Source organism: Notothenia rossii (genome assembly GCF_949606895.1).
Source record: "Notothenia rossii genome assembly, chromosome: 3".
Lineage (NCBI taxonomy): Eukaryota > Metazoa > Chordata > Actinopteri > Perciformes > Nototheniidae > Notothenia > Notothenia rossii.
In genome coordinates this window covers 12,834,483-12,860,912 of record NC_136901.1, presented here as the reverse complement: position 1 = coordinate 12,860,912, position 26,430 = coordinate 12,834,483, and the positions used below count along the sequence as shown (strand labels likewise).

The following is a 26,430-nucleotide window of genomic DNA, read 5'->3' as shown; positions in this document are numbered from 1 at the left end:
ACAATTATAGATACTTATTTGCAGTCCTCCTAAAGTGTAAAAATGGAGATGTTTCGCAGCGAATATCACAAAATATCTTCATAATTTCTCCTTATTATAATTGTGTTCGTTACATAAGGAAAATGGGAAATGTAGCGTGGGTGACAGACGTAATATCACTTCATTGTATTATGTTTTTTTTTTTTAATTAATCCATTAACTGGTTGCAAAATATATTTCTTTTAACTATTCTTTGACTAGCTTTAATATTATTGATTATTTGACTCTTCTAATAACTTGTTCTAGATGTTGTCAGTTTCAGGGCTCCAGTAGTGGTGCGAAGAAAGGTAACACATAACCCAGGTGACGAATTGTCCTTCAGGTGAGAACATATTTTAATATTATAAAGTTTAAGCAGAATACAGCAGAAAAAAGTCAGTTTTCGGCTCCATAGCTGAAAAACATGAAGGAAAATGTAATAAACAACAATGAGGGTCCTGGGGGTGAGAGAAATCAACAAAGCTGAGTGTTTAATTGCATCTCAGTCTTTTCAGATGGAGGGAGATTTTGTTGTATTTCCTTGGGAATAAGATGACCAATCAGGAGATTACCCCCATTCCTGACAGCTTTTAAGTAAAGGGACTAAAAGATACTTTATCTGCTGTCTACTCTCCATTAACCCCACAGCTGTAGTGGCAGATTAGCAGATCTTTTAATTACAGACTAAAGGCTTTTTCTTTTTACTCAACCTCTAAATTACACATCTCTAACTCGGACCCTTTCGAGGAACTGGAAGTGGGACCTTCATGGTGTCACCTGGATTCTCTCCTTCTCTGTTCAGGGTCCCCTCCTCCTGCATGCCGCTGAAAGCTGAAAGAGTTAAGAAGATTTGGCAGCAAACAAGCCAGCCGGTGAGGGAGGACTTGGCTTCCGGTGGGCAGAGGCAGTCGGCTCACTTGCCCGGGATTAAGTGGGATCGGGAGAGATTACAGCCCTCCCTCTCTCTGCCTCTCGTTCCCTGCAGCTCCATGAAAGTGTAGTCCAGTCTCCGGGGAATCATTTCCCAGCATATACTGTATACATTTTCCTGCACCTGAATCGCTTCTATAAACTTGCAGGAGGATAAAAGCTTGGGCATTCCTGAGAATTCAGACACAAAGGTAAGATTATTTTTGCTCTAACAGAAACACCTCGAGTCACTCCTGTTTTATTTCTTACAGGAGATCCCTTTTAACCACAGCTGTGTTTGGATACATTGTGTGTTTTAAGGTATACAATCTGACTTTTTGAAGTCTGTCAAATGAAACAAATGTCCCACCTAACTTCCTACTATTAACAGGTTTATATTGATACTAGTGTCAGCTCTCTCTTGATGGTTCTCCAGCCAGAGATTAAGGTCCGCACATCTCCGTATTTACATGGCGTTGCTCATATACGAGCTGCCTTAAAGCGTGCCATTAGCCCCTGACCCCCACACACTCTGATGAAGTTGTGGCTTCTCCACCTGATCCCTCTGCTGGATTAACATCCAAAGGAGACTAAAACACTTACTGCATGTCACTTACTCTTGGTTGATCAAAATAAATAAATAGATCCTGTAGATTAATCGTGCAGCCCTTTCTTGTAGAGAAGTCCCAGTCCTTGACCTTTCTAATTGTATTTACTCATACAGTCTTTAATTATCTTATTGCTTTTTCTGCTATGACACCTATATTTGCCTAAGAGGACCGATAAAGGTCTATTTATTCTTATTTTATTTGACTCAAAAATACATTGAGGCAGGGACCATATTTATAATATTTGATTGGCACCGAGAAGCACAAATAAGAAAAGTAATAAATAAAGCAACCTTAAGTGGTAGATGAAAATAAAGGTGATTAAAGCAATATATCCTTATTTGCAGAGAAAGGCGGAAGTTACTACATTTACCAGGATGCATTGCGTGCAAGAATTAGTTTGCAATACAAGCGAAAAGAACAATCAAGTTCTGTTTTTTATTCACATCAAGATAACACCTTCTCTGTGATTGGATATCCCGATAAAAAGGTGGAAAATGTTCCCCTTTAAAAATGAAGCATTTGTTTGTATTCGGCACCCGTCTAATACGGTTTGTTGTGTTGCCTTCACTTTCCCAGGTCTTTCTGGTCCTCGTAAGCAGGCAGCAGGTGGTTGTGGGTCAAAGGTCGGGGGTCCAGTGACCATGAGGCAGGCTGTGGAGGCTCAGGTGTTAAACCCCCACTGTGAGCTAGGAGAACACGGTCAGTATATCTGGGACATTTAATATACCACCATAGCTTTCTGTCTATTTATAATACTGTGTGTGTGTGTGTGTGTGTGTGTGTGTGTGTGTGTGTGTGTGTGTGTGTGTGTGTGTGTGTGTGTGTGTGTGTGTGTGTGTGTGTGTGTGTGTGTGTGTGTGTGTGTGTGTGTGTGTGTGTGTGTGTGTGTGTGTGTGTGTGTGTGTGTGTGTGTGTGTGGCAGGCCTGCGTCAGATCCTGACGGATGTGATCGAGGAGGTGAGGAAGTCTGTGAATCAGGACATCGATGGAGCGGAGATCCTCCACAGTCTGAAAGCCCCCTGGCTGCTCTCAGTGATCAAGGTCTGAAAACACTCTGAACATCCACTTTATTATTTAGTTGAAATATTATCACCACTTGAATATTATAGTATTTATTATTAGTGATTAGTCAGTTACTCTCTCATATGTGTTATTATTACCTCCACAGGCAATACAGATGCACAATTAGCATGACTTGAATAGATATGGTTGATTTGACATAAGAGGACACAAGCAGGGAGACAAACTCGTCTCAATAAAATATAACCATGAATGAAAATAAAGATATGTTGGCCACAGGTGTTTGATGGCTGTGAAATGTAAAACATTTAATCCTTAATATCACAAAATGTTTCCTTTTTTGTCAAATACAACGTTGGGAACAAATTCTACTTTCATTTGACCTTCAATAGATTGTCCTAGGATGGGATGTGAACACAAATAACTCTCGATGTAGGAAACCAATCATTTAACGGCATGTCAAAGACAGGTTGAGGGAAATGTTGCTTAGATACAAACATAAAAGCCTCCAGGTGTTTCATAATACATTTGAAACTTGAAATGTTATTTCTTTATCATCATTGTTTTCAGGTTTACGATTGTCTCCAAACGTTCCTGAGTGATTCCCCAGCTCCGGCTCTGGACTACGCTTCAGGACTCTCACTCCAGGTTACTCTTCTTTTATGTATTACCAACTCACATTCATCTGGTGGAAGTCTTTCATTATAAATGTCTGACTTTGCTTCGTGTAGTTGCTGATTGACATCAGATCGTTGCCGGGCTGCTCTGAAGAGGCCAAAGAGCTTTACCTCCTCCTGAGACAGCCTCACCTGCAGGTAGGAAGTCTGAATGTGTTGTCTTTTTATCATTGGATATACTTAGCACATATCATTTACAGCAAAATCACTTCATGGACATGCTGAGAAAACCAGTCTCCTTTGAGCAGCATCTCATTCATGTCATTTACAGGCATTTCAATTCACTTTAAATGTAAGAAAAGGCACAAAAATGTGTTGAAACAAAACTGAATTTATATTAAGTTGGGTTATAATACGAACATGCAGCAAGAAGTCCTCCACTAAATTCAAACAACAACAAAAAAGGAGGAACAAATCGCTCTAGACGAAAAATATCAACAACAACATGCTATAATTAAATAAAAAGCCAATCAAATAAACACAAGGGATGATCAAATATTTTTTAAAGCAAAGATGAAAGCATGCATTCATGGTGAGGACGGTTTAAAGGCACATGAAGTGACTGTTATTCTGAATATATTGATTGTTGTTCTTTTATATGTGTGCATGTGTAGAAATGTGTATGTTGAATGTGTGTATACATATTTTATACATATTTTTTTATATATTTGTATTTTTTATTCCTCGGGATTGTGGGAAACACACAAACTGAAAGATTGACAATAAAGTTGACTTTGACATGAAAGTTGTCAAAATGAACCAGAACTGCTTGTTTTTCGCTTATAAACTGATGTCTGGTGATCTCTTGCAGGCTCTGCTCTCGGCTCATGATACGGTGGCCCAGAAGGACTACGAGCCGGTTCTGCCTCCGATGCCCGACGAGCTGCCGGAGGAAGAGGAGGCCACCAGGACCGTCTGCCTGGTGAAGAACAAACAGCCTCTGGTGAGCTACACAACCAAAGTCTCCTCAATCTGTCATGTAACACCTCGAAAGAATCTTTGTTTCTTAGAATACATTACTAAATGCATCAGTGGAGAAATTCTGTACATAAGATCTGTACATATTTGTCACATAACAAACAAATATAGGGACACAAGGAAGGAAAATGGATTTAGTGATTTGAGTGAACTGACCCTTTAGACTGCATTTCATGTGTAGAAGAGTTGCTTTGTGTTTTTTTTTTTTTTACAAGTCTTTTTATTTCATTATAGTGTACAATAATCGATGCCATTTCATAGATTGTAATATCACAGTACACTCACTACACTCCCCCCTCCCTCCCTCCCTCCACCCGCACATGCCCACACTAACGAAACCAAAAACATTTATATAAAAATTTAAAAAAATGCTTCTCAATATAACTCAAACAACAGAGCCATGAAAATGTAAATAAACATAAAACGAAAAAAATAAAATAAATAAATAATAATAATAAGATTTGAGTGAACTGACCCTTTAGACTGCATTTCATGTGTAGAAGAGTTGCTTTGTGATTTGTGTTTTTGTCATATTTAGATATTTATTGATCCGTCTGTGAGCCATGCATACATCCCAGCATATAAACTGGAGCACAATGTCTCAAAGCAGATGCTCGTGGTTATTTTAATATGTAGGCTTTTTTATTTGTGCCAAATTTAAATCAGCGGACTGCATCCAACAGAGACCAGATGTTTGGATTTTATAATCTGTCATTTTAGTAATTGTCTGCTGATGCTACAGATTTCCTCCCCGCAGAAACCTCTGGGAACATGAAGATATTAAAGGTTATCAATGTATGCAAAATACTAACATCTTGTAATACGTTTGTCTTTTGAGTTTTTTTATTTGACAACAAAGTATTGGTTTTAACTGAACTTTAAGGAAGACAATCATGGTATAAAGGAATGAGCATCGTTCACAAAGCAAACTTAAAGTCATTTTCTATGAAACAAATGTCTGAAGATGTCTCGCTTTTTTCAGATTTTTGTATCATTTTAAAGTGAATATCAAGACATTTAAAGATATCTTAGACTTTTAGAAACTGGGATGGACATTTTTCACATGTTTTCTTACATTAAAATAGACCAAGCCATTTAAATCCATTAATATAATCCTATTTGAAATAGTCAATCTATAAAAGAACCATTAGTAGCAGCAGGCCTATAACCATATAACCACAGTGAGAGCTTGGGTGTTTGTCAGAGATACAGTAAAAACCAATTTTCTAGCACCAAGCAATTTAAAGTATTGATATGATTTTGAGAATGGTGATCGATAATCTTATCTTTTAAATCTAGTTTCTTTTCCCAGTCTTGAACATGTCTCTCTACCTTTTGAGTGATTGTGTTGTCTCACAGCTCCCCCACCAGAGACTGGGTGCCTCCTCCCCGTGTGCGAAACGATGCAAAGAGAGGGTCCGAAATCACTGGGACACCCTGAGACGTGTGACCCAGCTGAAAGGCGGTGCATTCAGGGTCCAAAGCCATGCCGCAGGAACTGTGAAGACCTCGTCGTCGTGTAGCTCTAGCAGGGGCAGCTTCCCCTCGTCCGATGCTCTTTGCCCCGCAGCAGCGGCTCGGCCGTACGCTCCTCCTCGATTTCATTCAGCGTGTAAATATCAGATGTGCTGTGGCAAGCCGCTGAGCCCGTGTAGAGTTTGTTACTCCGGGCTGATCTGGGAACAGACTGTTCACCGCTCTGCGCCCTCCGTCTACAGCTCTGTGCTCATCGGTAAGAAAAAAAGAGTCATCTTCATCCATCCTTCATCACAGAAACTCGTGGGCTCTCATCGGGGCGGCACGGAGTATAGTTTTGCGGCCAACTGGCACGATTCAAGCAAGCGATCAGTGGTGTAAAGTCACTAAGTAGTATACTTCAGTACACTTTTGAGTTTCTTACTTTACTTGAGTATTAAATACATATCATATCTATTATTCTGAAATGGACCAATCTGCAATGACTACTTTTACTTTTGGTGCTTTAATTATATTTTGATGATGATACTTTTATACTTTTACTTGAGGAACATTTTGAATGGAGGAATTTTACTGTAACAGAGTATTCCTTCACTCGGGTACTTCATCTGAGTACATCTCCCACCTCTACAGGCAATTTGTTTTCAAGCAATATACTGAAAAAAAAGAAAGGAATACTTTGATGTGTTTCATTATTTATTTATCATCAGCTACAGACTAGTTTAAGTAATCGAAGTCGCCCAACAACACTCAATATATCATGAGTCATTCTTATATGTGCAGCCCTATGGATTAATAATGTCTGTGCTTCCGTTGGAGACAACATCATGGAGGGGTCGGACAGTGGGGATGAAGCAGGAGAGTCCCCTTCCTCCCCCCCCACAGCCCGCCGCTGGACGCTATCCCCCCCGTGTCTCACCGTGCCGTACTACGCCAACGCGGACCACTACCTCCACCCAGGCCTTCCTCCCCGTCTCCGAGGCCAAACCCCCCGCATCCGCATCCGCACCGCCCCCCCCAGCCCCCTGTGCCCTCGCCGCTTGGTGAACCTCCCCCGGGTGCCCCCCCCCGTGGAGCTGGCCAAACAGGAGAGCCTGGATGAGCTGAGGACCACGGTGCAGCTGGCCGCCTGCTCCATGGAGAGCAGCACCAAGGACATCAAGATGCTGGGGGAAAAGATGGCCGCCGCCACGGAGCGCATGTCGGAGACGGTGCAGGACAACTCCCAGGCCCTGTTGCTGCTCTCTCAGGTGGTGGAGCGGCTGCAGACCCTCCTCGTGCCCCCCGAGGACTCCCCCAAGAAGATCCGAGCGCAGCATCCATCCCTGACGCACCAATCCAGATTCCCCTCTCTCCCTTCCTCCTCCTCTTCCTCCAGCTCCCTCAGCAGCTTCCTGGAAGCCCCCTCCCCCTCTCAGGGGACCAGCGGCCTCTCCGTGTCCTGCAGTGGGTCCCCCCGCCCCGCCCTGAAGAGCGCCCAGTCACCACAGAAGAAGAAGCTGCAGCAAGCGTCCAAGCAGCCTCTCACCAACGGTCTGCAGGAGGAGGACAAGAGGACGCCGCCCACTGTGAGACGCTCTCACCAGAGGAAGAGGAGGAGGAGGAAGGCCACATGAGGGACGCAGAAGAGTTTCCACGAGTGGACTTTAAGGGTCCTTTCAAGCCGTCTGCACCGAGGGGCCGACCAGCGAGCGAGCACGGTGGTAGCTGACCTTTATTTCCTAGTTTTTGTTGCATTTTTCATCGTGTTCTTCCATCGTTTCGTGGATCATTCCATTCTTTCTCATTACCACTCGGGACTGATTCTGGAAACTAAACACAAGGGTGCTTATTTCCAGATCCACGATGTTACACTACTTTTGTTTTGTAGCAATATATAGCGTCTTCTGTCAAAGACCCTTGATTCCTTTCACTCCCACCTCCACTGCTTTCTTCTCATGTCTCATTTCAGGAACTTCATTTTGTGTTTGTCACTTGGTTTGTTCCTAGACTGTCATGATTCAAACATTTCACATCCTGCCCAAGCCTTCCCAAGACTTCACCACGTGTATTTGTTTGTTGTGAGTCTTTCACATTAGCTTTATGTATCCTCTGTTCTCATATCTTCTCTGTTCCAGGGAGCGACTATAAAAAGAAACGAGAACACGGGGGAGATTTTCATCGCCCGGGTGATTCACGGAGGTCTGGCTGATCGCAGTGGTGAGCATTTCCTCTCAAAGATAATGTCAACAATTAAAGATTTCTACGTCTAACATACTTTTCCAACGGTCAAACCTGAATGCTCAAACGTTATTGCATTTCCTGTTGATTCTCTTTTTTCATAAATCTTTATTGTAGTCTTACCTAGGTCAAATATGTAATAGAAAGAGCATCTGCAAATATATGCAAAATACTTTTTAATAAGCACGCATTTAGTCAGAGACCTTCTTCTTCTGAATGTTTATTAATAAGTACGTTTTGTAACCTTGGTGACTTCAGGGACTCAGGGTTACAGGAAATTAAAGTTTAAGTCTCATTTTAATTTGTATTATATGTGTTGGTAGGGTTGCTGCATGCAGGGGACAGGATCATAGAGGTGAACGGGTTCCCTGTCGACGGGATGGAGCCAGAGCAAGTCATCCAAGTTGTGGTACGTCTATTTTGGAAGGATACTAACACAAATATGATCATTTTCATAATATATTCATCCCCAAAGGAGTTTTTGAAGCAAACATTGTTGCTGTCCAAGGCCATCACAGCACCTTTTCACATGTCAAAACAGATTCACGTTTTGAAAATGCTTAGAAATGCAGCTCAGTTTCTTATAAACCTTGGAACCATTCATATCTACTCATTAATCCCTGTTCTGTCTCTACAACCAATCAGCAAGTGAGAGCGCAGGGCACCATCGTGTTTAAAGTCGTGCCCATCACAGAGAGGCAGGTCCACAACCAGACCATGGTAAGTCATCTACACACACACTCATGACATCACACACACACAAACACACATCATCATATTAACCTCGCTGCTCTGGGGTCAGCTGTACGTGCGGGCCATGGCGGACTACAGCCCGGAGCAGGACCCCTCCATCCCCTGCGCCGACGCCGGGATGAGCTTCAAGAAGGGGGACGTTCTGGAGGTGGTGAATCAGACCGACGCCCTCTGGTGGCAGGCCAAGAAACTGCCCGACAACTCCTCCTGCGCCGGGCTCATCCCCTCCACCAACCTGCTCAAACGGTGAGGGATCTACTGACATGCTGCTGCTGCTGCTGCCCTATTATGATTACTATGCATTATTTAAAGGTCTCCTATCATGCAAAATGCACTTTTATACATAAATATGTGTCCTCGGTGTGTCAGGGAACTCACAAAGTGTCAGAAAACAAAACCCTCTCTCTTTCCCTCCGTACCCACATGACCCACGGCCCTATCAGAAACCATGCTATCAGAAACAATGCGCAACATTTTGGAAGTAATATGGTCTGTGTTTACATTAGCAAGCATTGCATTGCTAACACTCAGAGCCAACCTGTACTGGAGAGAGTGGCCGTTTCTCAATCGCGAGGATGCTGGCTTGGTAGTCGCGTACTTCCAAGTCACTTCCTTCAGAAACGAAGCAAGTATACTTCCAAGCCACGGCTTCGGAAAACTAAGAAGAATGGAACAGGCTAACAAGTGTGCCACTCTCTCTAACGGTTTCAACATAAACTGTACCGAAAATAAATACCTCGCGATGTCTATCTAATTATGAACTTGCTTTACTTTCACGGAACACATTTTTGGTGATACCAAATGTAACAAAATCACATATATACCAACACATGTTCTACGCCACTACATACTTACATTTAAATGTGTGCTGCGTCGGTTCAGCCATTCTCCGCAAGGGTTTTTGAAATTGGTCCGTGCGCAAAGCATTGTGGGGATTTGAAGGACGCGAAGTCTACCCATGTGCAGCCTCGAAATTTCCCCCAAACCAAGGACGCGGCCTCGGTGGAATTCCAAGTATGCTGGAGATTGGAACAGTCCTTCGGCGGTACTCGATGACGTAGCATCCTTGAAATATTGGCTTGGAAGCCAGTTTCCTCGAGATTGAGAAACGGCCAGTATGTGTAAAAAAGCAGGAAATAAAAAGGAACTCCCCTTGTAGTAAACCATTTAAGCTCCATATTGTTTCAGAAATAATCCTCGATGTGGTTTGTAAAGCGAAGGACCCAGAATCAGCCCTTCTCTAACAGGGCTGAAATAGAGGGATATGAGGGATGTCTAAAATGCATGATCTGTTTGGTATTTTGAGCTAAACACTTCACAGACAGGTTTTTTATATATTTGTATATATCTGAGACCTATAATAAATGCCTGAAAATAGTATAATAGGAGAAGTTTAAACCCTACATGTGGTGTTGTGACAGGAAGCAGAGGGAGTCCTGGTGGTCTCAGCCTTATCAGCCGAACGCCTGCATACACACCTGTAAGTTCATTTCACTTTCATCACACTTTTAATCCAAGTTTCTCAGCCTCTGTTCAAACCTTTCATTGTGTTTTACTCCATGCTTCCTGAAGTGAGCACTGTAGAGGAAGGTGAGCAGATTGCACCTGCAGCTTTAGAAGAAAAAAGATGTTAATGTGTTCTAACAACTCCTTTTGTCCCCCACAGAGGAAGACATGATGGCCATCGATGACAAATTTGTAGAAGCAGGTAAAGCTCCACCTGAGATGTATTCTTGTTTTAATTCCTACACAAACATATGATTAATTTCCCTCTGTGTGTTATTTGGATTGCATCAGACGAGGAGGCATTTGAATCTGGTAGGTAAGTTTATTTAATTTCAAATGGTTTAGACTCTGAATTCTGAATAACTCTTCCTCGTGTCCTTCATCTGAGACATTCGTTATCGTTTGTTTTTTATTCTCCTGCTGCTGTCTGACGGGGAAATGTCAGAAGAGCTCAGAGAAGGTGAGAAAACATAGTTTCAGTTGATCTGAATTGACTCAATACTTGCTTAAAGAGAAAAATAAATACATGCCATTGGTGCATTGCATTGTGGGAATTGTAGGACCTAGACTTTTTTTTTTCTTGACCCACAAAAGACATTAAAAGCAGTCTGAACCTTAACCCTTTAACCTTTCATTTGTTAAAGCCCCCCAGCTTACGGGAAGTTCTGCATTTATTTCAGTTTGTTTGACCCTCCCTCATCTTCATTTGCATTCATGTGTTCCTGTCTGCTTGTTCCAGAGGAGGATGATTTCAGCAGCAGCACTGACTTAGGTAAGTCTGAACTCTCTTTATGATGTTCTATCAAAGAGTTTGCATGAACCTATCACAGACCATTCCTCACTAACATCACCTTTCCTTTCTCTGCCAGTGGGCTTCAGGCGTAGCATGCGTCTGTGTCGGAGGCGGAGTCACAGCACCGCCCAGCCGTCCTGCCCCCCCCGCTGCCCCAACAGCTGCTGCAGCGCCATCGGCAGCCCGTACGAGGAGGTGGTGCGCTACCAACGCCACCCTCAGGACGCACACCGCCTCATCACACTCTTAGGTACAATATAAAGGTTTAGTGTGGCACATTCAAATGTCTTAGAACGAGAGACCTGTGTCATATTTTAAAGGGGACCTATTATGCAAATCCACTTTTCATGTCTCTTCTACATCAACATGTGTCCCCTCTTCTCCATGTTTCTTCTACATCAACATGTGTCCCCTCTTCTCCATGTCTCTTCTACATCAACATGTGTCCCCTCTTCTCCATGTCTCTTCTACATCAACATGTGTCCCCTCTTCTCCATGTCTCTTCTACATCAACATGTGTCCCCTCTTCTCCATGTCTCTTCTACATCAACATGTGTCCCCTCTTCTTCATGTCTCTTCTACATCAACATGTGTCCCCTCTTCTCCATGTCTCTTCTACATCAACATGTGTCCACTCTTCTCCATGTCTCTTCTACATCAACATGTGTCCCCTCTTCTCCATGTCTCTTCTACATCAACATGTGTCCCCTCTTCTCCATGTCTCTTCTACATCAACATGTGTCCCCTCTTCTCCATGTCTCTTCTACATCAACACGTGTCCCCTCTTCTCCATGTCTCTTCTACATCAACATGTGTCCCCTCTTCTCCATGTCTCTTCTACATCAACATGTGTCCCCTCTTCTCCATGTCTCTTCTACATCAACATGTGTCCCCTCTTCTCCATGTCTCTTCTACATCAACATGTGTCCCCTCTTCTTCACGTCTCTTCTACATCAACACGTGTCCCCTCTTCTCCATGTCTCTTCTACATCAACATGTGTCCCCTCTTCTCCATGTCTCTTCTACATCAACATGTGTCCCCTCTTCTCCATGTCTCTTCTACATCAACATGTGTCCCCTCTTCTCCATATCTCTTACATCAACACGTGTCCCCTCTTCTCCATGTCTCTTCTACATCAACATGTGTCCCCTCTTCTCCATGTCTCTTCTACATCAACATGTGTCCCCTCTTCTCCATGTCTCTTCTACATCAACATGTGTCCCCTCTTCTCCATGTCTCTTCTACATCAACATCTGTCCCCTCTTCTTCATGTCTCTTCTACATCAACATCTGTCCCCTCTTCTTCATGTCTCTTCTACATCAACATGTGTTCCCTCTTCTTCATGTCTCTTCTACATCAACATGTGTCCCCTCTTCTTCATGTCTCTTCTACATCAACATGTGTCCCCTCTTCTCCATGTCTCTTCTACATCAACATGTGTCCCCTCTTCTCCATGTCTCTTCTACATCAACATGTGTCCCCTCTTCTCCATGTCTCTTCTACATCAACATGTGTCCCCTCTTCTCCATATCTCTTACATCAACACGTGTCCCCTCTTCTCCATGTCTCTTCTACATCAACATGTGTCCCCTCTTCTCCATGTCTCTTCTACATCAACATGTGTCCCCTCTTCTCCATGTCTCTTCTACATCAACATGTGTCCCCTCTTCTCCATGTCTCTTCTACATCAACATCTGTCCCCTCTTCTTCATGTCTCTTCTACATCAACATCTGTCCCCTCTTCTTCATGTCTCTTCTACATCAACATGTGTTCCCTCTTCTTCATGTCTCTTCTACATCAACATGTGTCCCCTCTTCTTCATGTCTCTTCTACATCAACATGTGTCCCCTCTTCTTCATGTCTCTTCTACATCAACATGTGTCCCCTCTTCTTCATGTCTCTTCTACATCAACATGTGTCCCCTCTTCTTCATGTCTCTTCTACATCAACATGTGTCCCCTCTTCTCCATGTCTCTTCTACATCAACATGTGTCCCCTCTTCTCCATGTCTCTTCTACATCAACACGTGTCCCCTCTTCTCCATGTCTCTTCTACATCAACATGTGTCCCCTCTTCTCCATGTCTCTTCTACATCAACATGTGTCCCCTCTTCTCCATGTCTCTTCTACATCAACATGTGTCCCCTCTTCTCCATGTCTCTTACATCAACACGTGTCCCCTCTTCTCCATGTCTCTTCTACATCAACATGTGTCCCCTCTTCTCCATGTCTCTTCTACATCAACATGTGTCCCCTCTTCTCCATGTCTCTTCTACATCAACATGTGTCCCCTCTTCTCCATGTCTCTTCTACATCAACATCTGTCCCCTCTTCTTCATGTCTCTTCTACATCAACATCTGTCCCCTCTTCTTCATGTCTCTTCTACATCAACATGTGTCCCCTCTTCTTCATGTCTCTTCTACATCAACATGTGTCCCCTCTTCTTCATGTCTCTTCTACATCAACATGTGTCCCCTCTTCTCCATGTCTCTTCTACATCAACATGTGTCCCCTCTTCTCCATATCTCTTACATCAACACGTGTCCCCTCTTCTCCATGTCTCTTCTACATCAACATGTGTCCCCTCTTCTCCATGTCTCTTCTACATCAACATGTGTCCCCTCTTCTCCATGTCTCTTCTACATCAACATGTGTCCCCTCTTCTCCATGTCTCTTCTACATCAACATCTGTCCCCTCTTCTTCATGTCTCTTCTACATCAACATCTGTCCCCTCTTCTTCATGTCTCTTCTACATCAACATGTGTCCCCTCTTCTTCATGTCTCTTCTACATCAACATGTGTCCCCTCTTCTTCATGTCTCTTCTACATCAACATGTGTCCCCTCTTCTCCATGTCTCTTCTACATCAACATGTGTTCCCTCTTCTCCATATCTCTTACATCAACACGTGTCCCCTCTTCTCCATGTCTCTTCTACATCAACATGTGTCCCCTCTTCTCCATGTCTCTTCTACATCAACATGTGTCCCCTCTTCTCCATGTCTCTTCTACATCAACATGTGTCCCCTCTTCTCCATGTCTCTTCTACATCAACATCTGTCCCCTCTTCTTCATGTCTCTTCTACATCAACATCTGTCCCCTCTTCTTCATGTCTCTTCTACATCAACATGTGTCCCCTCTTCTTCATGTCTCTTCTACATCAACATGTGTCCCCTCTTCTTCATGTCTCTTCTACATCAACATGTGTCCCCTCTTCTTCATGTCTCTTCTACATCAACATGTGTCCCCTCTTCTCCATGTCTCTTCTACATCAACATGTGTCCCCTCTTCTCCATGTCTCTTCTACATCAACACGTGTCCCCTCTTCTCCATGTCTCTTCTACATCAACATGTGTCCCCTCTTCTCCATGTCTCTTCTACATCAACATGTGTCCCCTCTTCTCCATGTCTCTTCTACATCAACATGTGTCCCCTCTTCTCCATGTCTCTTACATCAACACGTGTCCCCTCTTCTCCATGTCTCTTCTACATCAACATGTGTCCCCTCTTCTCCATGTCTCTTCTACATCAACATGTGTCCCCTCTTCTCCATGTCTCTTCTACATCAACATGTGTCCCCTCTTCTCCATGTCTCTTCTACATCAACATCTGTCCCCTCTTCTTCATGTCTCTTCTACATCAACATCTGTCCCCTCTTCTTCATGTCTCTTCTACATCAACATGTGTCCCCTCTTCTTCATGTCTCTTCTACATCAACATGTGTCCCCTCTTCTTCATGTCTCTTCTACATCAACATGTGTCCCCTCTTCTTCATGTCTCTTCTACATCAACATGTGTCCCCTCTTCTCCATGTCTCTTCTACATCAACATGTGTCCCCTCTTCTCCATATCTCTTACATCAACACGTGTCCCCTCTTCTCCATGTCTCTTCTACATCAACATGTGTCCCCTCTTCTCAATGTCTCTTCTACATCAACATATGTCCCCTCTTCTCCATGTCTCTTCTACATCAACATCTGTCCCCTCTTCTTCATGTCTCTTCTACATCAACATGTGTCCCCTCTTCTTCATGTCTCTTCTACATCAACATCTGTCCCCTCTTCTCCATGTCTCTTCTACATCAACATGTGTCCCCTCTTCTCCATGTCTCTTCTACATCAACATATGTCCCCTCTTCTCCATGTCTCTTCTACATCAACATCTGTCCCCTCTTCTTCATGTCTCTTCTACATCAACATGTGTCCCCTCTTCTTCATGTCTCTTCTACATCAACATCTGTCCCCTCTTCTTCATGTCTCTTCTACATCAACATCTGTCCCCTCTTCTTCATGTCTCTTCTACATCAACATGTGTCCCCTCTTCTTCATGTCTCTTCTACATCAACATGTGTCCCCTCTTCTTCATGTCTCTTCTACATCAACATGTGTCCCCTCTTCTTCATGTCTCTTCTACATCAACATGTGTCCCCTCTTCTCCATGTCTCTTCTACATCAACACGTGTCCCCTCTTCTTCATGTCTCTTCTACATCAACATGTGTCCCCTCTTCTCCATGTCTCTTCTACATCAACATGTGTCCCCTCTTCTCCATGTCTCTTCTACATCAACATGTGTCCCCTCTTCTCCATGTCTCTTCTACATCAACATGTGTCCCCTCTTCTCCATGTCTCTTCTACATCAACACGTGTCCCCTCTTCTCCATGTCTCTTCTACATCAACATGTGTCCCCTCTTCTCCATGTCTCTTCTACATCAACATGTGTCCCCTCTTCTCCATGTCTCTTCTACATCAACATGTGTCCCCTCTTCTCCATGTCTCTTCTACATCAACATGTGTCCCCTCTTCTCCATGTCTCTTACATCAACACGTGTCCCCTCTTCTCCATGTCTCTTCTACATCAACATGTGTCCCCTCTTCTCCATGTCTCTTCTACATCAACATGTGTCCCCTCTTCTCCATGTCTCTTCTACATCAACATGTGTCCCCTCTTCTCCATGTCTCTTCTACATCAACATCTGTCCCCTCTTCTTCATGTCTCTTCTACATCAACATCTGTCCCCTCTTCTTCATGTCTCTTCTACATCAACATGTGTCCCCTCTTCTTCATGTCTCTTCTACATCAACATGTGTCCCCTCTTCTTCATGTCTCTTCTACATCAACATGTGTCCCCTCTTCTCCATGTCTCTTCTACATCAACATGTGTCCCCTCTTCTCCATATCTCTTACATCAACACGTGTCCCCTCTTCTCCATGTCTCTTCTACATCAACACGTGTCCCCTCTTCTCCATGTCTCTTCTACATCAACATGTGTCCCCTCTTCTCCATGTCTCTTCTACATCAACATGTGTCCCCTCTTCTCCATGTCTCTTCTACATCAACATCTGTCCCCTCTTCTTCATGTCTCTTCTACATCAACATCTGTCCCCTCTTCTTCATGTCTCTTCTACATCAACATGTGTCCCCTCTTCTTCATGTCTCTTCTACATCAACATGTGTCCCCTCTTCTTCATGTCTCTTCTACATCAACATGTGTCCCCTCTTCTTCATGTCTCTTCTACATCAACATGTGTCCCCTCTTCTCCATGTCTCTTCTACATCAACATGTGTCCCCTCTTCTCCATGTCTCTTCTACATCAACACGTGTCCCCTCTTCTCCATGTCTCTTCTACATCAACATGTGTCCCCTCTTCTCCATGTCTCTTCTACATCAACATGTGTCCCCTCTTCTCCATGTCTCTTCTACATCAACATGTGTCCCCTCTTCTCCATGTCTCTTACATCAACACGTGTCCCCTCTTCTCCATGTCTCTTCTACATCAACATGTGTCCCCTCTTCTCCATGTCTCTTCTACATCAACATGTGTCCCCTCTTCTCCATGTCTCTTCTACATCAACATGTGTCCCCTCTTCTCCATGTCTCTTCTACATCAACATCTGTCCCCTCTTCTTCATGTCTCTTCTACATCAACATCTGTCCCCTCTTCTTCATGTCTCTTCTACATCAACATGTGTCCCCTCTTCTTCATGTCTCTTCTACATCAACATGTGTCCCCTCTTCTTCATGTCTCCTCTACATCAACATGTGTCCCCTCTTCTTCATGTCTCTTCTACATCAACATGTGTCCCCTCTTCTCCATGTCTCTTCTACATCAACATGTGTCCCCTCTTCTCCATATCTCTTACATCAACACGTGTCCCCTCTTCTCCATGTCTCTTCTACATCAACACGTGTCCCCTCTTCTCCATGTCTCTTCTACATCAACATATGTCCCCTCTTCTCCATGTCTCTTCTACATCAACATCTGTCCCCTCTTCTTCATGTCTCTTCTACATCAACATCTGTCCCCTCTTCTTCATGTCTCTTCTACATCAACATGTGTCCCCTCTTCTTCATGTCTCTTCTACATCAACATGTGTCCCCTCTTCTTCATGTCTCTTCTACATCAACATGTGTCCCCTCTTCTTCATGTCTCTTCTACATCAACATGTGTCCCCTCTTCTCCATGTCTCTTCTACATCAACACGTGTCCCCTCTTCTTCATGTCTCTTCTACATCAACATGTGTCCCCTCTTCTCCATGTCTCTTCTACATCAACATGTGTCCCCTCTTCTCCATGTCTCTTCTACATCAACATGTGTCCCCTCTTCTCCATGTCTCTTCTACATCAACACGTGTCCCCTCTTCTCCATGTCTCTTCTACATCAACATGTGTCCCCTCTTCTCCATGTCTCTTCTACATCAACATGTGTCCCCTCTTCTCCATGTCTCTTCTACATCAACATGTGTCCCCTCTTCTCCATGTCTCTTACATCAACACGTGTCCCCTCTTCTCCATGTCTCTTCTACATCAACATGTGTCCCCTCTTCTCCATGTCTCTTCTACATCAACATGTGTCCCCTCTTCTCCATGTCTCTTCTACATCAACATGTGTCCCCTCTTCTCCATGTCTCTTCTACATCAACATCTGTCCCCTCTTCTCCATGTCTCTTCTACATCAACATCTGTCCCCTCTTCTTCATGTCTCTTCTACATCAACATCTGTCCCCTCTTCTTCATGTCTCTTCTACATCAACATGTGTCCCCTCTTCTTCATGTCTCTTCTACATCAACATGTGTCCCCTCTTCTTCATGTCTCTTCTACATCAACATGTGTCCCCTCTTCTTCATGTCTCTTCTACATCAACATGTGTCCCCTCTTCTCCATGTCTCTTCTACATCAACATGTGTCCCCTCTTCTCCATATCTCTTACATCAACACGTGTCCCCTCTTCTCCATGTCTCTTCTACATCAACACGTGTCCCCTCTTCTCCATGTCTCTTCTACATCAACATCTGTCCCCTCTTCTCCATGTCTCTTCTACATCAACATCTGTCCCCTCTTCTTCATGTCTCTTCTACATCAACATCTGTCCCCTCTTCTTCATGTCTCTTCTACATCAACATGTGTCCCCTCTTCTTCATGTCTCTTCTACATCAACATGTGTCCCCTCTTCTTCATGTCTCTTCTACATCAACATGTGTCCCCTCTTCTTCATGTCTCTTCTACATCAACATGTGTCCCCTCTGTGGAAAGAGACTCTGAAAGTTTCAGGAACAAAGATTCTCTCTCTTTTTTTTCCTGATCCATTTCTATAAAAACCTGTGTGAAAATGAGCTGATCAGATTTTGGCAACTTTATTATGTCATAACGATGTGTTGGCTTGTGTAACCATTAGCTAATCACCAACCAAGGTAACCCCCCCCCCCCCCCCCCCCCCCCCCCCACACACACACACACACACACACACACACACACACACACACACACACACACACACACACACACACCTTATCACCTGAATCTCCTCCTAGAGCACCATTGTGTTCTTTGTAACCAAATCTCTCTCAGAGGGGCGTGGGGAGGGGCTCCTTATCTTCATCTAAAGTAACAGACAGAGAATCAGCACTTTGGAAACAGGGCTGAAACAGAGGGGATTATGGGATGCTGTAATGATCTGTTTGGTGTTTCGGCCAATCAGAGACAGGCTCTGTATATATCTGAGACCTGTGATATATTGATGAAAAACAGTATAATAGGGGACCTTAAAGTTGAATTGATTCCCCATGGTGCATTTCATTTGGTCATCTGTTAAAATGGTATGAAATAGCAAACTCGATTAAATGTATGATTATGATAAGGTCTTTCTTTTTCTCTCAGGTCCGTCTGGTGTGGGGGTGAATGAACTTCGGAGGCGCTTGATTGAAATTAACCCCAAAATCTTCCAGGGAGCGGTGCCTCGTACGTGCTTTAACACATCAAATACAAATGTATACACAACACAAATAAATATCAAAATTACAGCTCTGAAAAGTTTGTATTCTCTCTGGGAGCTTCGTGTATGATAATATATTTGTAATTTTCTGTCTCCTTTCATATTTCATTTGATGTTTTCCAGACACTTCAAGAGCACCCAGAGAATACGAGGAGTCCGGCAGGGAATATCATTTCATCAGCCGAGAAGTCTTCTACAACATGATTCAAAACAACAGGTACTTTTCTGTGAATCCATTAATAACAAACGAACGTAGCTCCACAATAACTTAAACACAATGTGTTCATGCTGTCTACTAGTCTCTAATAAATGTGAGCCTTTAACGTCCACTGAGATTCTGAAATGCAAGCTCGTGATTATGCAAAAAGTGCTAGAAATGTACGTGTGTTTTATAAACAATCTGATTGTCCTGCAGGTTTCTGGAGTACGGCGAGTACAGAGGAAGTCTGTACGGCACCAGCGTGGAGTCTGTGAGGGGGGTCTTAAACAGCGGGAAGGTCTGCGTCATGGACATAGAGCCAAATGTAAGATGTACTCCTACATCCTTGTCCTTTTCGTTTAGAGAACTGCTTTTTTAAAGGTTTCATTTCTCCTGTCAGGCCATCCCGGCAGTGAGGACCCACGAGCTGAAGGCCTACATCATCTACGTGAAGCCTCCCCCCCACGAGCGCCTCAAGGAGACCAGGCGGGGGGCGCATGTCACCACCAACTACTACGTCAACCGGCCGTTCAAAGTAACCCCCCCTCATATTATGTTCATTTTGTGAGCTGGATGTTCTTACCTCAGGCTGGGAATACCCTGTGACAACATTTTCTTACAATTTTCTTAAATAATCACAGAGCCTGTAATTATAATTCTACATTTCACAGATACATTTTGTAGATTTACAAGAAAGATACTTGTTTATTCTCTCGGATAAAAGGTGGTGATTTGCAAAGTAAAGAAATGTGTCTCGTTTCTTGTCAAATGTACGGCTTCCAAAAACATTAAGACAGTAAAATCAATGTAAATTGAGACACTCTAACTCAATTTTCTAACAGATAACAAGTATGTTTGTTTCAGAATTCCAATCGATATAGAACAATACAAAAAAATATATATTTGGTCGACTATGAGAAGCCGAATCTCAGTTACATGGCAATAAAAAAAAAAAATCTTGAGTACTAGTGGCCCTGCTTTTAAGTATGACAATTTATTTTCAGTTATTTTGCTTTATTATTATGATTATTATACCACACCTTGTTTTAGCTATATTAAAAAATCCCTTCTGACTGTTGTGTCCTCCAACAGGATGAAGACTTCCAGGAGATTGAAGAATCCGCCCGTAAGATCGAGTCTCAGTTCTGCCAGTTCTTTGACCACGTGATCGTTAACGACGAGCTGCAGGACTCGTGCGTCCAGATGCTGACGGCGGTGAGAAAGGCGCAGGACGAGCCGCAGTGGGTCCCCGCCAGCTGGATACGACCCACCAGCACGTAAGGGTGGAGGCGGAGGCGAGGGGTACCAGAGAAATGGGACCGCCGAACCATGACAAAAATCGTAATTTAAATCTGAAGGTAATAGAGATGACAGATTAAGTGAGAAAAGGATCAATGCCATATCTCTGTCTCAGTTTGTAATCATCATCTTATTACAGGTAGCTTACGTGCCCTTCTCCACACTCTTTTACACAGACCTGCGAAAATAATGTGATTTGATGTTTACATACTAGAAATGGTTTCTTGTTAATTGTGTTGTTTTTTCATTTTAAATTTGTGTCATTTCTTTTGGGTTTTGCAAAAAATGTGTCATTGCATGCCAAAGAAAACATTTATTAAACCTGGCACAAAAAATACACTCTTGTGTCCTTATTTAATTCAACTGATGTGATAATATACAAAAGTAAAAGCAATGATTTTGTAATATTTGTACCTATTTGTGACATTAATAAACCACTTCTGATAGTAATGCTTTAATTCATGTTGGTTATCTGATTTATTACTTTGTGTGGGAGCCTTTATATTGAAGGAACCGGAAGTCTACGCTCAAATGCATCCGGGTAACGGCTCTCTTCTCCTGCAGAGCATAAACAAAGTAAAGAATCATAACAAGTAGCGGTTTTTCATCGTTTTTAACGGCTGTAGTCCTTAATTACACTAACGATGATTTAACTGAATGTTTTTGTAAAGGCATATTTTTAAGAGAATTGAGAAATATGGACACAGGAGGCTCAAAGGTAACTTATTGTCCTAAATAACGGTAACTCCTTTCACTGAAGATGAATACTTAACGCAACGTAACGTTAGCTGTATTGCTAGCAGTAAATGCTATTTTAATTTCTAAATGTGTTGACTGTTCACCTTTTATGCTTTTTTCCTTTGTTAAAACTATACTATATGTGTTAACTGACGCTAGCTAACTGTTAACTACAGACCCTGACTTTTTACTTGTGAGTTTGATTTAAATGTTGGGAGCATTCAAGAAAGATAGTTAGCATACTTGGAAAAAGTGCCAATAATTTATATATATATTTTCTATTATAGAGAACGCGTTCCAGAGAGCTCCCTCCTCTTCCACAGGTGTGTAACACAACTCCAGGTGTTCATTTCCCTGCCTGCATTATGCTCATTTCATATTACATTAGTGTTTAAATGTGACCCTATATTACATCCACCCACACATTGCAAGTTACCGGAAGTACATTTTATCCCCTGCTTAACTAAAAACAGAAAATCCAGGAGCTGAACATCAGTTTAACTTTTTATCAGGAATTTGGTAGACTTACTTAATAAAGAGGGAATCAACCAGATCATCTATTATTTAGAAATATGCAGACGATACAATTAATGTTCATTTAAAACTAATATTCATAAGATTAACTGGTGATGAACTCGAAATGACGTAGCTTGAAAATGTGTGAAAAATGATAGATTTTAAGAAACTAAAGCAAGGTCTTTAAACATTACAAAATGATTTGATTTACCTCAATGACGTTTGCAAGGCAGGGCGGCAACATCTGATTTAAAACATGTCTCAAATAAAGAAATGTCCCTTTTTATAAGGTTATTGTCACTTGGAGTGTAATAAAAATAATTGAGAATTTCTGAAAAGCTTGTACAGTGTTTGTCTACATTTGATAAGAAACTGTTCATTTGCACCTGTTCTTTTTTGTTTAATTATTTTGTATTATACATAATTCAAGACATTAGCACTGTGAAACAAGCATTACGTTTGACCTATGGGGTGTTACGTTTAAGTTGATAAATCTTACATTTATTTGGTAAACCCTAAAAAAAACAGTTTAATCAATAAAGTAGGAATTTTACATAGAAAAAAAAATATATATAAAAATAAATCATGTTATGTCTGATAGCTGCAAAAATGTATAATTGGATTTGATGGTGTGAAATGATCTGAAACATAAGTTCTTCTATTTGTGTCTCTAAGCGAGGACCACGCGCGCTTCCCACAATCCCGAGGTGAGTCAATGTACTTTTCTAATCTGATACAACATTTTAATCTGCAATATTTACACTGAACAGTCGATCTAAACTCCTTCTCTCTTCTGTTGAACATTTGGAAACATGAAGTCAAGACACAGCTGGTGAGATAGATTTGGAATATAGTAGTAATTGGATACATGTCATGAAAACGCCTCCTGTTTTTACTCAAGCTCTTGATTTCATTTTCTTTATGTATTTATTCCCGTGCACAGTAGAAGCACCGGCACAGAAGCGCAGGAAGAAGAAAGTGAAAAAGGAGACGAATGGAGTCGATGATATTGACGGTACGTTACACGTAAACACAAATCCGCAGTAGATTGCAAACCTAAACATTTGTTTTACTTACATTTTGTTTTATTTGCAGAAAGAGAATTCAAAAAAACATTATAACACGTAGAAAGCATGAGAGTTGCAGTTCGGTATTTCCCGTTCCTTTACCGCTTCTGCTGTTTCCTGTTTAGATCATGGGATGGCGATGGGACGGAAGGAATCTGAGAACGGAGAACATGTTACCTTTGAAGAGACGACGGACGCAGCCCCCCAGAGGAGGAGGAAGAGAAAGAAAGTTCCTACTATAGGTACACACAGAAAACTATTATCTTTATGTAAATGATGAATTCCACATTTGAGCAGCTTTCCCTTGTCCTAAGAAAGCACTTTCCCTCAAAGGAGCACAATTAAAGTGTGAATTCCTGCTTTCAGATCAGGACGATGACCAGGCGGACCTTGTGAACAGAGACGCAGCAGATCAGACCACGGATGGAGAGGAGGTGGGGAAACACTCCAAGAAGAAAAAGTAAGAAAGTATTCATTGTGTTGTGTCAGCACATTTCATAATGTCAGATACAACCACTAATACAGAAAGCTGCGTTTTATGCGTTAACACCTGGTTGGAGATCAGGTTTATTTATGTATTGTAATATTTTCCACATTTATCTGAATATATTTAGGTTTCTTTATGTCCAAGTGTAGTTATTTTTAAACAATACAACAAAACCAAAGCAATTATGACAAATGAATACAAAAAGTGTCATCTGCATTCTAAAAGCACTAAAAGCAAGTTAAGAGATAGTTGGTGAGAACATTTGAAAAATACAATCCGGTACATTTTGCTCTCTAACTGTTAATCTTGTGATTTTAGGAAGTCCAAAGTGATCGAGTCTCCGTTCCCGGATGAGTTCGACGTAGAAGAGGACGACATCATCTCCGACACCCCCCCCTCCATCTTCCAGTACCCCCTGTTCGCGGCCCCGCAGGGTCAGAGCCAGCCGGTGGGGAAGGTGTTTGTGGAGAGGAACAGTGAGTAACGACAGGAGACCATGCGGCCGCCTGTGGGACATTAAAAGGACATCCTCATGTGTCGTGTGTGTTCCTGTTTCAGAGCGGTTCCAGGCTGCAGAGCGCTCCGATTGGAGGAAGGCGAACATCCAGACGGAGAACATGACGGACTTCAACGTTCAGACCGCTCTGCTCCACCAGAGACGTTTCCCTGAGAGTGCACAGCGGCTTCAGGTGAGCTACAACTGACAAAGCAAAAGTGTGTGCATAGCGTCATTGTAGTTTGGGATGTACAATAGGTTTTTAAAAGGGATGCACAACTCAGATCTTTTTTTATCAATATCCAGTCCATTATTTTCCAAGTCATTCTGACTAATTGGAAATGTGTGTTTTCCACTTCATCTCAGATATGTGTTTGATTTTGCTTCAGGTGACTTGTACAATACAAAATATGTATCAAGTGTGTGGAAAGGTTAAAATAGTTTTTCAATACGTTTGAAATAGATCCACCATATTGTTTTTTTTATATATATCTGATTCAATTTCCTGAAATGTACGGATTTGTTTTATTATTAGTAATATTTTCACCTTACAATATATTTTTGGTTAATTGTATGGATATGTTTAATATTTAGGTTTGGTTAAGAGCAATTATTAATGTGTCACTTCCAGTTTAAGTTTATGTTAATAACCCTATTATTAGTAAAAAAATGTTTTTTATTTATTGGGTTGTATTTCCTCTCATGACACTTGTGTCTTTATGTGTGTCTCCTGCCTGTACTAATGAACCAAAGTGACCCTTTGTGTCTCTGTGCTGCAGGGTGTTGGGTCTGTACTGCCATGGCTTCCTGGCGGGCCACGCCCTGTGGAACATGGTGGTGGTGTACATGTTGGCGGGGCAGCAGCTCACCGATCTGTCCAACCTGCTACAGCAGTACCACAGCCTGGCCTACCCCGCCCAGTCCCTGCTGTACCTGCTGCTGGCCGTCAGCACCGTGGCCGCCTTCGACAGGTAAAGAAATCTCAACAACAACACGGCGTGAGGAGCCGATGCATCGATCAAAGATTTTTTTTTTTACTTACAGCATAGATTTCCTAGTTAAAGATCCATTTGTGTGTTAACATGAATCAGAATTCCTTTATTTTGTTATAACTCTTGTTCTCAGACTGAACCTGGCCAAAAGCTCTGTGGCTCTGCAGGAGTTCATCACGCTGAACCCCGTCGCTCTCGCCTCTTTCTGTGAGTCCACATTCATTTCAACCGTATTTAAAACCGTATTTTATTTTGTCTTAATGTACATTATTTAATGTAATGTTCTGTTCTTGTACATATTATAATTTAATGACATGTATATAGACTTTTTGCACTATTTTTTATTTTATTTTGTATTTTATTATATATGTTACATTGTGGGAGGAGCTCAGGTCAGAAGAATTTCATTGCTATTTCTACACTGTAGCTTGATTACAATAAAACCTTTGAATCTTGAATTTATAATCTCAAACTGTCATATGGCATCGTCTCACACTCTTTGTTCCTGCAGTGTATTTCTCTGCGCTGATCCTCTCTCTGAGCCAGCAGATGACCAGCGACCGCATCAACCTGTACCCAGACTTCAACACTACTCTATGGTCAGCGCCTTGGAAATATTTCATGTTGATATATTTTCCTGAAGCCTAGGTATGATACAAGCTACTTTCCTTTTTCCTTCCCTAGGCCACCAGGGTTGGAGCACCAGATTCTGCACCCCTGGGTGACGGTGAACCTGGTGGTGGCTCTGCTGGTGGGGCTGGCCTGGGTCTTCATCGCCACACGACCAGAAACAGACTACACTCACGGTGAGAGAACACCAGAGAGAAGGGTGAAAACGTGTTCAAACAGAAAGAGAAAAAACGTTATATATATTTTTGTCCTTCCTCAGATTATCTGGACGCCATGAGGATCGAGCCTCCCAAACAAGAGGACAAATCCGAAATGATCGCCTGAGAAAATATAATTCTGTACTCTTCTTCTGAGGCGTATTGTTGCTATTTTGCACATCTTTTTGCACTGTATTTTGCCACTGGGTTTAAATGTGTTATTTTTTGTATTTTTTAAATGTGATTGTGCTTGTTTCTTTATAAATATTTATCAAAAAAACTCTCTTTTCCATTTTGGTGCTTATTATGCATCCAACCTGTTGATCAGCATGCCGTGATTCTGTCCAGAATATGACCTTTTTAATACTTCATTATTAGTATATTTGTATACTATGTTATGATCAGGTCAAATCTATGAGCTCAAATATTTTGAGGGCTCCCATAACTGAGATTTATAATTATATTAACAATATGCCCACATATAAATGCATATCTTAAAATAAGAAATACGTTTTAACATGCCAGGGGGTCCCCCTTTAGAAGTAAAAAAACTAATAAGGTAATTACTTT

General features: G+C 42.2%; 1 protein-coding gene and 1 pseudogene across 3 annotated transcripts; both read left to right on the top strand.

The window, feature by feature from the left end:
• The first annotated feature begins 880 nt into the window (after window positions 1–880).
• On the top strand, window positions 881–21,195 carry mpp4b (MAGUK p55 scaffold protein 4b). 2 transcript variants are annotated; one of them, XM_079672677.1, is made up of 22 exons: window positions 913–1,139; window positions 2,115–2,237; window positions 2,461–2,579; window positions 3,129–3,206; window positions 3,290–3,373; window positions 4,047–4,178; window positions 7,807–7,888; window positions 8,233–8,318; window positions 8,555–8,629; window positions 8,712–8,908; window positions 10,084–10,142; window positions 10,235–10,252; window positions 10,329–10,370; window positions 10,460–10,480; window positions 10,614–10,628; window positions 10,908–10,940; window positions 11,038–11,211; window positions 19,125–19,205; window positions 19,363–19,456; window positions 19,655–19,763; window positions 19,839–19,973; window positions 20,531–21,195. In XM_079672677.1, exons 2-22 carry the CDS (start codon window positions 2,180–2,182, stop codon window positions 20,717–20,719), a joined length of 1,881 nt encoding a protein of 626 aa, XP_079528803.1. In that variant the 5' UTR covers window positions 913–1,139; window positions 2,115–2,179; the 3' UTR covers window positions 20,720–21,195. The 2 variants fall into 2 exon arrangements, 1 of the variants encoding a protein (XP_079528803.1); XR_013806743.1 differs by lacking the exons at window positions 8,233–8,318; window positions 8,555–8,629; window positions 8,712–8,908; ... (10 more) ...; window positions 19,839–19,973; window positions 20,531–21,195 and adding exons at window positions 5,573–5,945; window positions 6,509–7,392 and having other exon boundaries at window positions 881–1,139; window positions 7,807–7,887.
• Window positions 21,196–21,269: 74 nt separating this feature from the next.
• Window positions 21,270–26,377, top strand: LOC307034016 (transmembrane protein 237A-like; annotated as a pseudogene). Its single transcript, XR_013810617.1, has 14 exons — window positions 21,270–21,455; window positions 21,763–21,798; window positions 22,667–22,698; window positions 22,810–22,823; window positions 22,935–23,006; window positions 23,184–23,300; window positions 23,425–23,518; window positions 23,864–24,021; window positions 24,104–24,234; window positions 24,821–25,012; window positions 25,167–25,240; window positions 25,545–25,632; window positions 25,718–25,839; window positions 25,923–26,377. The product of XR_013810617.1 is annotated as a transmembrane protein 237A-like (transcript).
• The last annotated feature ends 53 nt before the right edge of the window (window positions 26,378–26,430 follow it).